This window comes from Rhincodon typus, chromosome 26, assembly GCF_021869965.1.
Source record: "Rhincodon typus isolate 14 chromosome 26, sRhiTyp1.1, whole genome shotgun sequence".
NCBI classification, from domain to species: domain Eukaryota; kingdom Metazoa; phylum Chordata; class Chondrichthyes; order Orectolobiformes; family Rhincodontidae; genus Rhincodon; species Rhincodon typus.
In genome coordinates, this window is record NC_063357.1 from 23581280 (window position 1) to 23596703 (window position 15424).

The window sequence follows — 15424 nt, forward strand, 5'->3', positions numbered from 1 at the left end:
CAGCAACATGATAATTTCAGCATGCCCAAACCCCTAACCCTATTTCACAACTTTTCCAGCAATGGCTAGACTATTAATCTAGACACTCAGATAATGTTCTGGGGATCTGAGTTTGAATCCTGCCATGGCAGATGGTGGAATTTGAATTCAATAATAATCCAGAGTTAAGGATCAAATGATGACCATGAAACTATTGCCGATTGTCAGGAAAACCCCATCTGGTTCACTAATGTCCTTTAGGGAAGGAAATCTGCCATCCTATCTGGTCTGACCTACATGTGACTCCAGACCCACAGCAATGTGGTTGACTCTTAACTGCCCTCTGGGCAATTAGGAATGGGCAATAAATGCTGGTCCAGTCAGTGATGCCCACATCCTATGAATGAATATAAAACAAAACCTCTCATCTCTTGTGACATCAGTGCTGTCCATTCCCTGAAGACAACAGCCCCTCCAGACCTCATAGCCTCTACCTCTGAGGAAGAACCACAGATTCCCACACAGAATCCACTTTCAAGCCTGCCTCATCAGCTCATGTATTGACACCTCACTGGGTGCATTATAAGGGCAGAGCTGGGAGCACATTCTAGTGAGCACACCACTGCCTCAACTCTGCAGCTGGTTCGAGGAACAAAAGCCACAGGTTACTGGCACTTAGAGGACTGTCAAAAGACCAGGCACCTTCCCAGCCTGAGACAGGAGAGGACTCTGTAGTGTTGACCATTCATGACTTCGTCCAAATGCCCAAGTTGACACAGGAGCATCAGGCAGTTTGTCAGAGGCAGTGGGCAAACTGAATTCAAAGTTGGTGGAATTCACCAATGTTATCTGTACCAGGTTGCCTCTGGCATGTGAATGTCTGGCTGCATCCATGGACGGGTTGGCAGCTACAATGGAGAGCTAGGTCCAGCAGTCTTAGTGCCTGCTGGATATGAGTACAGAGCGGTACTCCAACACTTTAGCCTTTGGTGCTTAGGACTAACAACAGGGCAATAGGGTCATGAAGGATTTTGACTCTCTCCAGGTGCCCCTTCCTTACAAAGAGATAGGATGGGACCAGTAGGCACCCAGCCAGAGGAGGAACCACATACACACCCTCAAGAAATTTCTCAGGACACTCTAGAGATACCTGGGGCCACCACTTCCATCTACCACTGTCAACCACCACCTCCACCCAGGCACTCAATCCTGTGCGAGTTAAGGCCAGGGAGGGCAAACCTGCATCTGGACAGGGCACACCAGTTATCTGGGCCATTTAACCAGGATCCCCTTGGACTGCTGGCCACAACTCCATGGCCAACAGGCCTCACTAGAGGGCAGCAGGCTTGTTCCACCCCAGATGCGGATACCAGGACTGCTCCTGGGCATAATGAGAAGGAAAACAGAAGAAAACCTTTGAGGATTATATAGATGGCACAGGTGACATTATGTCTGAAATAAATTCTTACATGTTTAAATATAGTTTCAATTTTCATCACCAGTGGTGTAAACAACCAGCATTTTAGCTGCAACTACAAGAGTGACAGTAGAAAAGCGAGTCAGCTTTAGCGCCACATGATGTTTAACCCTGTCTGAGCAATAGCTATCCTCTCCATAGTGCCAGTATGAGAATGATTGAATGAAGAGACATCGGATGTTGTGAAGGCTTCCACCCATTTGTCACCTTAACTTTTATTAAACAGATTGAACTGCTTAGGAAGATCAAAACAATAAGCTGCACTTGCAGTTGGGATTATACAAGGAATGTTGACCTCAGGATCTTTAAAACAGTTAGAGTCAGTGAAAGATGATTTCACACAATTAATTCCACCGAATGAGACTCACAAAGAAGTCCTGCTCGCATTGCTTTGGCCAATATTTCTATCCTGCAGGATGCTGTAGGTGCTGTTCTGTCTGAAGAACATCCTCAGTCTGCAGTTTTCACAGATCCTTATCATTCTTTCCAATGCCATGGTGTAGTTGTCTGGAGCAGAGATTCCAAGGATTAAGTGGCATCGTCTTTCTGGATGGTATGAATACAAAGTCCCAGACGTGAGATGCATGGAAGCCTGATGCCTAGGGACCATCCCACGTCCTTTGTTTGCCCCAGAGGAAGAATGTATTGCATTGTGAATTCAGTAAACAGCATGATGATCTCCATCTCTGGACAGATTATAGTGTCACTGCCCTTCTCCCATCTGCACAGCATTCCGTGGAAGGCTGAGATGCAGTGAGCATCTATGTAGGCGCAAAGTGAGTGAGAGCTAGGAGTCCTGAGATGCACCCTGGTCCAATCCATGAGGTGGGTACTTGTCCTTCCAGGCAAAGTGGTCTGGCAGCTGTATTATAAGTAAAGGTGCTAGAATGCTCCAAAATATAGTATTGAATGAGACAATTTATTCTGTATGAATTGGAGATGTGCCATGTAGATATAGGGCATGTCTGATGCCTACCTCCATGGATGGAAGTTTAGGCAGTTACTGGCCATACAGTACAACCTGAGATGCTACCCAAGGTAGAAGCCTAGAGAAGGAAGCGACGAGGTACTGCTCTGACATTCATGTCAGGCGTTGTGTCCATCCAGTTTCTCTCCAGCTTGTGGGAAACTGCATATAAGTGAGGCAATGACAAATATATGCATGTAATTAAGCTTCTCGCTGCTCACAAGTGAGACCATAATTTCACCATTCAAAACTTAGTCATAGAATTGGATTTTGTTTCTCAGTGTCAAGAATTGCGTTCTTCTGAACTCATCATATTTCCCCAGTCAACTGGCCATTGCCCACATCATTCAGGGGTTGGGAAAATTCAGCCCTCTGGTGCTCTCCATCGTGCTGGCTTCATAAATTACCCAAAAGGAAGAGGAATACTCATTGTATTTTGCGTACAAGACTAACATCCAGTAAATTCTGTTACAAATCATTCCCCTTAAATATGGTTCATTTTAGAGTTTTGAACTAAAATCGACATTCTTTCCCTAATACAAAAATCTTAGTGCAATAACAGACCTAGTAGAAATATATAAAAACTATCTATTTCTACTTCAATTATGAATACATAGATGTAAAATTGCAAGATTAGGAACAAAAAAGTTGATGAATGATGCTGCAAAATAAACCCTGGTGGTGATGAAACTGCTTTTGCTTTGGAAAATTAGCCTATTAATCTGAGAGTTCCCAAGAGACTTGGGGAAAGGATTCCACAAGAATCTTTGTCAGAGAGAAAGGCCCCATCACAGAGGGAGTCAGTGAGAATGTAGGTTATTCCAAAATGCAGATTTTACCCTTGCCTTCCTGAAAGGGATTTCGGATTACATCCCGGTGTACCTTACGGTCTTTATTTTAGGAAATTGAGGCTGCCTGCTAAAAGTAAAAAGAGTCTCATAAATAATTATATATCATGGTCCCATGATATAAAATGTGCAAGTTGCTTACAGTCCATGAACCACCAGAAAGAGAGCTGCTCAGAAGAGGCCTAGGCAATATGTTAGGTAACTCTTAGAAATGTTTAAACATTTCTTTGTGGTTAGGAGGGGCAGGGAGCAGTAAAAGGGGAAAAGAAGTTTGAGTTTAAAATTTCCAACATGGGAAATAAACAGTATTCAGAATTTTAAATTACACAAGTATTTCTGAAAAAAATTGCTTTGTAACAGGAAAGCAAGCTGATTACATCTCCCAAACAGTTGATATGTTGCTCATCATGTGAGTAATGCATGTAAAGGTTATGAGTGGAGTGAAAGGTTACACCAATTTGGGAATGATTGCCATTTCTTGACAAAAGAAAATGAGAAATGTAATTTATTTCTCTACCTGTCTCTGAGAATTGATGATAAACCTTTCTTAACTCTTTCAAAAAACAGATAACTAAAGTTGTGTTGTATAATTTTAGTATTTTTCACTTCTGTTTCCTTTCATTAACAGAGAATCTGGAAAGGATAATTGATATTGCAAAACAAAGAGCAATTCAACGAAAGGCAAGATTTGCAAAGTTGAAGATTTGTGTTTACAAAGAGGAGATGCCAGTCACACCATATGAACATCCTCTGTACAACTCACTACGTTTTGATAGAAGTGAGAATGAGACAAAACTCTTTGAACATCACTGTGAAGTTGATGTGTCATTTGGCCCTTGGGAAGCGATTGCTGATGTATATGACCTTCTTCACTGTATCGTGACAGACTTAGCAGACAGAGGAATTACAGTAGATCACCAATGTATAGGTGTGTGTGATAAACATCTTATAAACTGTTACTACTGCAAACGCCCAATTTATGAATTCAAGATTACCTGGTGGTGAATAACATTTTTAATAATTTTTAGCTTCATATTTATTTGAAATCACATTATGATAGGAATAGTTTTGCAATTTAGTTTATTAGTAGCCTTGAGGCACAGTGGTACTGTCCCTACCTCTGGGCCAGAGGGTCTGGGTTCAAGTCTGACCTCGGAATGTGTGTGTGGCCTTGGGGGTATGTCATAACATGTCCAAACAGTCTGATTAAAATAAATTATTACTGATACCAAGAAAACTTAGATATTTTTACCACCTGAGTGCCCACAGTGTCTTGTAGCAAGGCAAGATTAGTTAGTTGCATTTTAACTTGGAGTTTTAGCGTAACCTTTCTCATGCTGGCAGGTCTGATTGATTAATGCAACATCGAACTTGTTGTCGTGAATAAGACTGTAGTCATACCCAAGATGCAGCAGCATTTAACAGTCACTTTCGGGCCATTTAGTGCATTTTTGTTTATCTCTATCAGAAAAGTCAAATCTTTTGCTCGTATTTCTCCAGGAAATTAATGTATTGTTGTGTACAATAAAAGTAATAGCAGGCGTTTACATGTTTATTTCTTGCACCAAAAACTCTCCATGATTAAACCATCACAAATTAGATGCTGGGATAGTTTGAGTCAATATATTTTCATCTTTGACCTTGATCAAGTTAAGTGACTAGAAAGCACAGTAAATGTCTGAGGTTTTCATGCTTACTCGGAATTTGAATAGCTTCTGGAAGTTGTACACTTTTAGGATGTGAATACTTTGAGTTTAGGCATATAGTTTCCTTTGGTTTCTAATTTTTGGAATGGTAGACAGTAGTGTTTCCTGCACTATGCCATTTGCTAATTTCAACAAATGAATAAAAACATTTTGATTCAGCTAGGTCCTCCCAGCTTATTGCTATATTCATTGGTTGCAGTGCTATGACACACAAAGCCAACAGGCCAAACCAAATCAGCCTTCATATCCCTTGATTTGCAACACAGTAAAATTAAAACATCAATGACCCTCAAAATCACTCAATTGTTCCCAACCAGACCTTATAAATAGCATATATCAGACAACAAATGTATAATTAAACAAAAATCTTATTGGTTTATTGTTATCAATACAACTTTAGCAGAATGCAGATAAACAACAAGGTGATCTACTTAATATCCACAATCTAAACTCAACTTTCTTTAAACACCAAGCCCAGTCACACACAACTGGATGGACAGGCACAGTTAAGGGATAAATTAAAGAAAAATAAAGAATTGTAGTTTGCTAGTTAATGGTTTTAAGATGTGTAATAGGCCTTCAGAAATCCTTGAACGATGCATTGTATTCCCGGCACACAGGATTGTACGTTGCTTGAATTCTTAAGTCACTGATTCATACAAACACCTTCTACAGACTGCTGGAGAATTTTATTTATGTCCCACAGGTTGGAAGTTCTTTCCTCAAAACCTTCCATAAATCTTTAATTGGGTATAAAACGAGAGAAAGTAAGATTCAAAACAGCTTCCCATCCAACAGCTTCCATGTACACAGCCTTCTGGCCAAAACCCCTAACAAACAAGTTCAAACAATAGTTTCAGAGATAGTAGGAACTGCAGATGCTGGAGAATCTGAGATAACAAGATGTAGAGCTGGATGAACACAGCAGATCAAGCAGCATCAGAGGAACAGGAAAGCTGATGTTTCGGGCCTAGACCCTTCTTCAGAAAATGTCAGCTTTCCTGCTCCTCTGATGCTGCTTGACCTGCTGTGTTCATCCAGCTCTACACCTTGTTATCAAACAATAGTTTCTCTTTCGTTTTCAACATTCTCTCTGATTGGCTGGCCAGCAGCATTCGATCCTTGGCTGACCCATTCAACATTTAACCATCCGACCGTCCTTGACCAACACACCGGTGTTGAAAAGTCTGTCATGGTCCTGGAAAATTATTACCCACAATTACTTTGAGGCCAGTTCCCACAAACGAAAATCAGTTTGTTTGCTTTCTCTTTTCCAAAAGCAACTGCTCAAAGTTCAAAGTTTGATTCTCAACTTCAGCTCACAGTTTTAATCCAAAAATGAGAAAAATAATAATAAAATGAAGGTCTCAACAGCAGTCACTTAAAGATACTTAAATTCTGAGTGTCAATTTTGCTGAAAAATATTTATTCATAGAAAAGATGAATTTACACTAAACACTCTTCAGTTGTTTGATTCTGTGATTTTATAATACATAAGTAATTTTCTTTTTGCAAATTTTGCGTCAATTTTCGCCTTTAAAGTTTCCTTTATTCCTTAAGTAGCTGCATAATATGGGTGTCTAGAAGTGTGTATATATACATACAGTTTCTTCTTTAATTCTGTAACCAATAAGCAAAATTACCAGTCTCAATTTGTATTATGTTCTCATATAAACGAATAACAGCATTTGATACAGTATAATTTCTGGCTCTGAAGTTCCAGGGAAATTCTGATATTAGCAGAATCACTGGAGGTATTTGGTATTCAACCAGTATTCAGTATTCAACATCGTTTCCATGGAGGTTCTGCAAAACCTCTGCCAATGTAATGCAGAAGTCTGTTAGAATCCTCACAGATATCCAAAACCCTTGCATTTTTAAAGAGAGTTAGTAATAATTTTATTTTTATTTATTATAAAAGAGCTAAATGTAGCAAACATATCTTAATAGGTATTTAATGCATTGTTAAAATGCTTTGAAATTATTTGGAAGTGCACTATAACAAAAAAACTTAGAAAATCTTCAAATATTGATAAAAGCTGTATTTTCATCCTCCATTTGCAAGTGTGACCTACAATGTAGGTAATGTCAACTGGCTTTTTTGAAATTGGTTTTATTCCTCAGTACATAACTTTATGTTTGGGAGAGTGGCTGTTGATCTCACAAGCTGTTACTGGTGGTGTTGTTTTGTGAGTACTGTGCATTGACAGGTTTGTACTGTTCTATCTCTCACCTCCATGGGCATGGTTCTTGAAGTTTTGCATATGAAACCAAGACTTTCCACTGAGAAATTGCTCATGTCTCAAAATGTTCTTGTATAATGCATTATGTGCATAAAGTTACTGTACCATACCAATGATAGATGGCAATTCATTCTTAGTTGCATGGAACTGTAACATAAATGGCAATCTTGAATACAGTGGAGTAATCTTTTAACACAACTAATTTGGCATAAATTCTGATGAGTTGTCACAGAATCTAAAGCAGAAAGTCCATTTCCGATGAGAGATCCAGCCTATTTTTTTTTCATACCTTCAACTTTACACTTGTATTGGGTAGTGAGCTCAAACTAGGATATAGCCAAACATATAAACTGTATGCAATGTAAAAGCAATATACATGACAGTTAACTGCCATAAAATTAAAGCTGACTTTTGTCGACACTGCTGGATATTAATGTGATTGAATATCCAATACAGCAGTTAGTCCTTTTGCTTTTTTGATTACCCATTTTTGTGGGAGTCCTTAAGATGAGTGGCCCAAGTAGCCAGCAGAAGCAGTCAAATCCGGGCACCATGTGGAATGGACTTCAATGCCATCAGTAAGATCCTGATGTCATTTTGAAATAATCACTGGATGGAGCATATACGGAACAGTTTTAAAGAACCAATCCAAAAGCCACAAAGGTAGGGACTATTCACGTTTTCCTTCACCAAACTTGCCTCGATCTTCAGCTTTCTGGAGCTCCGTCTAACGACCACTTCCCCTCTTCGCAATTTCACTTACCATAAAATTTCAGCTGAGCTGAGCATTGCCAAGCTTCCACCCCTATTGGGCTATCAATCAGCATACAGGTACCTTTGGCAAAAGCAGCTCAACAGTGTTATCTGAATGAGGCCCAACTATGAAACTGGATCAGACTTTCCACAACTTTCATTTTCACGTGACAATGTCACTCTGAAAATCTACCCAATTTGTAATCTAAAATGCCAACAGGCAATTGATTCTAGTTAAAGTATAATATACCCATCTGTTCACCAATTTCTAATGCATACAAATTAAAAACTGGATTGTAATCTACCAATCACAACCAAGTCTCCGCTTACCTCATTTTGTTGGGCACAGCTTGTTCATTTCATTATGTGGCAGCTTTAAATTTGTTTGTACAGTATCTTCACAGGCAGCCTGCTGGTGTTTTCAAGGCTGCTGTGAGGCACATGTAGCTTACAAAAGATATAAATTATGGCATGTAACATGCCTCCACTAGTTTTCCTTTAGATCATTTCAGACAATGTAGTCCAAATTTAATTGATAGCCACTCAATCACAATAGATCCACAATACATTGCTGAGTGAAGAGCAATTAGGATGAAGTCAAGACATAGGTTTGCTAACTAACTATTGAATAATATCAATGACAGTGTAACAAGAAGATTACGTATAATCATTTGATACTTTCCTATCAATTGATAAACTAAATTGGTTATGATTTAGATGTTAAGAGATTCATTACATCTCTGTTTTGCCTGAGGTTGTTTAGCACCAGTAACAGTTTTGTTCAAGGTTACAACAGGACATGTCAAGGTAAACTTTATGGTTTATACATAATGCATAACTATTATATTTCAAGTATTTGTGAATACTTGAATCTTTGATGTGAACAGAAATGGTACATCTTCCTTTAAGGAGATTGACTGTTATGGAATTGAATGGTTCTGCTTTCCTCAAGGAAATTTAGCTTCACCTTGGATCAGCTGTAAGTTGCTATCCAAGATATTGTCTCCTTGCTCCAGTCATCTTCACATCCTAGTTTAGTTTTACTTAATTTTACACAAATGTATTTGTATTGTTATGTTGTTTTATTCTCAGATTCAGAGACAAACTATTAAATAACAGTGGTGATTCACTTCAAAATTTTGTTTCTGTTTGATTCAATACTTTTCTTGTTAAAATTTTATCTGTTCTTGAAAACCTGCTTCAAGAGCTCTTTGCCAATCGCTTTAACCTTGTATCCTTGGTGAAAATGATCTTGAATTTTCTGCACCCTTCTAATTTGACTTTTATAGGATAGTAACAAGATGACGTGCTCAGTCACATTAGCCCTTTCAAAGGTGCTATTCAGCTGGAAGTAAATATTATCAGATATCATCGCTACCAGATTTTAACTAGTTTGAAGAATAGGATTCAATTTATGTGCTGCATCCTTTTCTTTCCCAAGCCCATAAATAAAATAGGGAAATGTTCCTTCTCATATGAGGATATCAGCATTCTTCACTGCATATGACTCTAGTTAATTAATTTATATGTTGTAATGCTTTGCTAAAACTTGAGTTGACACTGGAATCCAGACTTAATTCAGGACATCTGACAATACTAAGATGAAATCTCCTGTTTGTACCTCAGTTTACCAAAAATTCCTGACAAATTATCCCAGGATTCCTGTAATACAGTTTAGAATTTTCAGTTATTCTGTGTACATAATACACAAAAGAGACTGCAGTCCAAATACGTCAATCTCTTTAGAAAACAATAGGGGTAATGTCTTACGTATTCTGAAATGGATTTTTTTTTCAGAAGCTATCAGTAAAAACACAAATCAGCAGGACCACTTGACACACACAGTTCAACCACCCTGAATAGTCCATCTATTTCGGCATTCAAATGTTTTTTTAACTGTCATGGGTTTGACATTCACCGTTCTATTGTGAAGTGCATTTCATTTCTCTCTGGATAAGACAAGTGAAGGTACCACATAAAAGATTACTAATACAAGATGCTTGGCGTTGGGATAATATGTGGATAGAGCATTGACCAACAGAAAACACAGAATCAAGATAAATGCAGTCATTTTCAGGTTGGCAAACTGTAACAAGTGGAGTGCCACACAGATCAGTGCTGGGGATCAATTATTTACAACCTATATTGATGACATGAATAAAGAGATAGAATATATGGGAGCCAATTCGCTAACAACATGAAGCTACGTAGGAGCAAGTTGACAGGAGGACAAAAGTAGTTGCAAAGGGATACAGATTGGTTAATTAGGTGTGTAGAGAGTATCTTCTTCAATTGTCTGCTCCAACAGGTCCAACCTACAGTAGCAATAACCTCCACTAAGAACATATGTCCTGAATCCACCCTAGCGGAAATAGGGATTGAGTTCCATGCTGTTAGCACTAATCCATACCAGTTTATCAACTGAGCCCCTTCCAAGACTCTAAGTTGCAGTGGCAACATCCACCTTTATATGCATGTTGCACTTCCAGATATATTAATAGCGATGCTCCAATTTTCTTGGTATCACCTGCTGACCATGAACCTCTCCCACTCTTAGCACCCGTGATTGATGTATGTTGAGAGTATTTACAGGTTGATTCGCCACTAGTTCGGCCACATTACAAATGCACTTTTCTTGGGCATCAGGTGCTGGAGGGGGTACTTGAATTTAGAGCTTCTTCTCAGAAACAGGGATTCTATCATTGTGCACAAGGTGTCCTTCAGATGGAGCATAAAGTGGAGAAAATATAAGATTCTCCACTTAAAGAGAGATCATATTCATAAACCACAAAGGGTCGGCATGCAAGTACCGCTAAGTAACGAGGAAGGCAAATGGTATGTTAGTCACTTTTTTATTCATTTATTTATGGAAAGTGGATGCCACTGGCTGGGTTAGCATTTATTGCCCATCCCTATTGGCCGTCAAGAAGATGGTGGTGAACTGCCTTCTTGAACCGCTGCAGTCCATATGGTGTAGGTGGACCCACAATGCCATTGCATTGTAAGAGATCAAGTATAAAAGTAGGAAAGCCTTGCTATAATTATATGGGCCATTATTGAAACCACACCCTAAGATACTGCACACTTTTTGTCTCCTTATTTAAGAATGGATGTATTTGCATTTGGAGACAATTTAAAAAGATTCACTAGGTTGATTCCTGGGAAGAAGGGGTTGTCTTACAAGGAAAGGTTGAGAACGTTGAGCCTATACTCAAAACAGTTTCAAAGAATAACTGGAGTTCTTATTGGAAGGTCCTGAAGGGGCTTGACAGGGTGGATGCCAGGAGGATGATTTCCTTTGTTAGGGACTCGAGAACTAAGAGCACAATTTCAAATAAATGGTTTCCACTTAAAATGGAGATGAAAAGTAATTTCTTCTTTTGGTCATTAATCACGTCCTGCTAATATTTCTTATGTTTTTACATAAATTTCCAGACATCAGTCCTGAAGTTACCTTTTCCTACTTTGATTTGTCTTACACTCAAAATTTGAGATTTACCTTTTTCAGAATTGTAAAAGGAAAACTGTTTACACAAATGTACGAATTAGCTATGAGATTAGGTCATTCCTCCCCTTAAGCCTTTTCCACCATTTATTAAGACCATGACTGACCTGACTGTGAGAATTTGGGTGAACTGGTTATGCAGCTAGGTGGTGGCTTATGAGGGTAAAGTGTCAGAAATGGATGTGTGATATTGGAGGGACTAAATTGTGAAAACCATGTGGGTGTGAGGTCACAAGGGTTAAAAAAAGCCTTATTTGAGAAATGTGTCAATGTATTAGACATTATCTTCTAAAACATTTGATTCAGGAATCGTTGTCTTGAATTCAAAATCTGCCAATATGGAAGGATAAGATAGGTAAACTAAGAGCTGAGGGTTCTGTTAATTTAGTATTAATTATGGGGAATTTACTAGATTCTGTTATTAGGGTCTCTATGATTTAGGATTTGAACAATTATGAATTGATCAGAAAAAGCTAGACAAGTTCATTACATCGAACAAACCAATTTGAATTGTTTGAATAGGAAACTGACATGTTAGATATGGGAGTCTCTATGAATGCCATGTCTCAGATTCTTAAGGAGCTTAACAGGATAAATGCTGAAAGGACGTTTCCTCTCTTGGGAGAGTCCAGGACCAGAAGGCATGTCTCAGAATAAAGGGGCGCCAATTTAAGACCAAGATGAAGAGAAATTCCTTCTCTCAGAGGGTTGAGAGTCTTTGGAACTATTTGCCATAGAGAGCTGTGTGAGAAAAGTCCTTGTGTATATTTAAGTCTGAGATGGATTGATTGTTGATCAGTAGGGGAATCAAGGATATAGGGAAAGGGCAGGAAAGTTGTTGTGAGGAATGTCAGATCAGCCATGATTCTATTGTATGGTGGAGTAGGCTCAAGAGGCCAAATGGACTACTCCTATGCCTATTTCTTATGGTCTTATGATTATTTATATGGATTTTCAGAAGGCATTCAAAAAAGTTCCACAAAGGAGACTTTCACCAAAAGAAAAGCATCTGGCAACAAACAGCTTGGATAAAGAATTGGTTAGGAGTTAGGAGATCAAGAATAAGGATAACAGATATATAATTAAAATAGACCTGGTGTCTATCAGTGATCTATTCTGGGACTCAGTTTTTTACTGTGTCTATAATTAATTGAGATTAAGAAATAGAGAGAAATGCATATCTAAGTTTACTCACAGCATCGAAGTTATGTGGCACAGTAAACTGATTGGAATGAAAAGTTTGTCTGGGATATCGATAATCTGTGGACAAAACTGTGGCGGGGGAGTTCAATGTGGCAAACTGCATACTTTTTACCCTTGAAAGAAAGATCAAAACATTTTCTGAATGGCCAGAAACTGTGGATAAGCAGAGAGAATTTGGGGTTAAGTAAAGAAATTTTAAAAACTTAGTGAAAGTACAAAATCAAATCAATGATATGTTGGTGTTTAACTTGAGAGCTGGAATACAAAGGATGAATGTTATGCTTAAGTGTACAAAGCTCTTGTGTGCAGCAGTCAATTCCAGGCACTGCATTTCAAGAAAAATATATTGGCCTTTCTAATGGTGCACTGTAGTTTCACCCAAATACTACCAGGACTAAAGGAGCTAAATTCTAAGCAAAGGTTGCATAAACTTGAACACTCTACAGAATCATCTAATCAAAGTTTTAAGATGATTTCAGGATTTAATAGAGTAGATAGACAGTACATATTTTGTTGGAAACTTCACTGATATTTTTCATTATTTTTATTCTTATATTAATTTTGGTTTGGAGCTGTGAACTAGAAATTGAGAGTTGAGAATGACTCGTGGACTTTGGGATAGCTTGTGGTAAAAGGAAAAGAACAGACCAAATAAGCTTTTTTAAGATATCAGGCCTAGAGATTAAAATGTTTGATCAAAAGGGCTCTAACAGACACAGCAATCCCAGAAAGAGCACCATGTTTAAACAGATAGCAGAAGTTGTCTATTCATGAGGTCAGTACCTGGGAATTGGTTCCAGCAAGTCAGGAAGAGACACTATGTTCAAGCAGATGACAGATGTTGAGTGGTAATTGAAGCCTCAGGAAAAGACATTCAATCCACCAGGGCGGAACCAGAGTTAGAGTTGTGTTTTAACTGTATTATTTGGAGTAGATGAGGTTGGCTGCTGACAACACAGCTGAAGATTTGAAAGCTTCCTATCTGATCTCCCACACTCACCTTTGGAAGGCCAGATAGTAGAAATTTGAGTTGGAAGTATTATTACCTTTACCTGAGTTAACTGAGAAGGTTCCCAAAAAAGCAACCAAACAGTCAACATCTATGCCAGTGAAAAATGCATTGTGAAAACCATTTAAGTAATCTGGCTAGTTTTATTACTTTTTTTCATTTATTCCTTAATTGTATTTGTTTCTCTGTTTTTTGTGTGAATGGGGGCTGAAAACAAATGGTTCAGGTTTAAAGCATAGGCATTAATTAGACATTAACAGAAATCTATCAATATTTGTTTTGATCTTTTCAACTGACCTAGCCTCAGCAGCGTTTCATTGGGGCAGGTGGCAGAGGGAGGAAAGAAGGTCCCAGATTTCCACTATTATTTACATTAAAAATAAATTTTTGATGTCACCCCTGAATGGCGTAGCTTTAATTTTAATTTTTAATTTATGGACTCTGCCAAAGGAAATTGCTATGGAGGAAACAGACAGCCAAGCCAAACAGGCTTTCTACCTTTATATTTGCAACACAGTAAAATTAAACAGTCAGAGTGTTACAATTCAAGATGGTGGTTCCAGCACAGTAGGTAGCGTTCAGACTCCTGAGCCCGCCTGCTCCAGACAGGCTGCATCCTTCTCTTGTTCGCCTTTTTCATCTTTTTTTTTCTTTTCTTCATCTTCTGACTTCATGGGGAAGCTGGAGCAGGGTGTCAGCTGCAGCAGAGGTGGTGCCCGGAGCAAGGATTCATGGCTGCGGTAGGCATGGAGCATGGTCTTGGCAAGTAGTCAGCTGCAGCAGTTGACAGTGCCTGGAGTGGGGAGTCCCAGCTGTGGTAGACCTGGAGAATGGACTTGGCAGGGCATTGGCTGCGGCGGTGACCAGAGCAAGGACTCCTCGCTGTGGTAGGCCTGGAAGATGAACTTGGTAGAGACGGTGAAGGTGCCTGGACCGGGGTCTCCCATTGCAGTTGGCCTGAAGCATGGTCTCTTGGTAGGATCATCATTGCTGGACTCAGAGCAGGGGCTCCTTGATGTCCGGGACACCTTGCAGAAATCCTGGAGCTGTATTTGAAGACCCCCTGTACAAGGAATAAATTCTGCTTATGTAATTTCTTTTTATTCTTTTTGTAACTCAAAGTGGTGCTAGATTGTGGTGACAAAACGCTTTTCACTTTATCTTTCTAGATATATATGACAATAACTAATTGTCACTCAAATCAAGTATGGCCAACATATTGGATGCTCTGAAATGTAGGAATAGGCACCAGAAAAACGGTCAAAAGTCGTTTTGTTCAGTGTACCAATCCCACAGCTTTGCGTACTCAAACATCACAGGTAAACATCCGACACAGAGAATGACGGACCGGAAACAATACTGTTAACAGGTTGAGATATCCTACCAATTCAGAGCGGCCAAAACGTCGTGGGATCGAAGGGTGCTCTCCGAAATGAGAGGGCCAAATTCCCTAATCATGAGCGCCATTCGTTGGGAGCTTTGATGGGTGAGGAAAAAAATGCGTGTCCGCAGATGCTTTCGTTTAGATGAATGGACAGGTAATCCATCTTGATGTGAACCGGTGCAGTGGAGCTCGAAGTTATACAATATTCATTTAACTGCTGGCCACGCAATAGAAGCAGTCTGGTACAAATAAGTGACAACAAGGTGCAGGGCTGGATGAACACAGCAGGCCAAGCAGCATCAGAGGTGCAGAGAGGCTGACGTTTCGGGCCTAGACCCTTCATCAGAAAA

The 15424-nt window shown here is 39.2% G+C and overlaps 1 protein-coding gene and 1 long non-coding RNA gene across 4 annotated transcripts in view; one reads left to right on the forward strand and one right to left on the reverse strand.

The window, feature by feature from the left end:
* The window catches only part of LOC109937108 (protein-tyrosine sulfotransferase 1), a 95262-nt gene extending 90448 nt beyond the window's left edge, over nt 1–4814 (forward strand). For all 3 annotated transcript variants that reach the window (XM_048612455.1, XM_048612454.1, XM_020535716.2), the window contains one exon: nt 3900–4814. In XM_048612455.1, coding sequence (XP_048468412.1) covers nt 3900–4276 — 377 coding nt within the window. In that variant the 3' untranslated portion in view covers nt 4277–4814. The remainder of the gene's footprint in view (nt 1–3899) is intronic.
* A 513-nt stretch (nt 4815–5327) lies between these two features.
* LOC125486135 lies at nt 5328–15421 on the reverse strand. Its single transcript, XR_007264810.1, has 2 exons — nt 15075–15421; nt 5328–14753 (listed from the first exon to the last, which is right to left on the reverse strand). It is a non-coding gene; the product is annotated as an uncharacterized LOC125486135 (long non-coding RNA).
* Nucleotides 15422–15424: the final 3 nt, after the last annotated feature.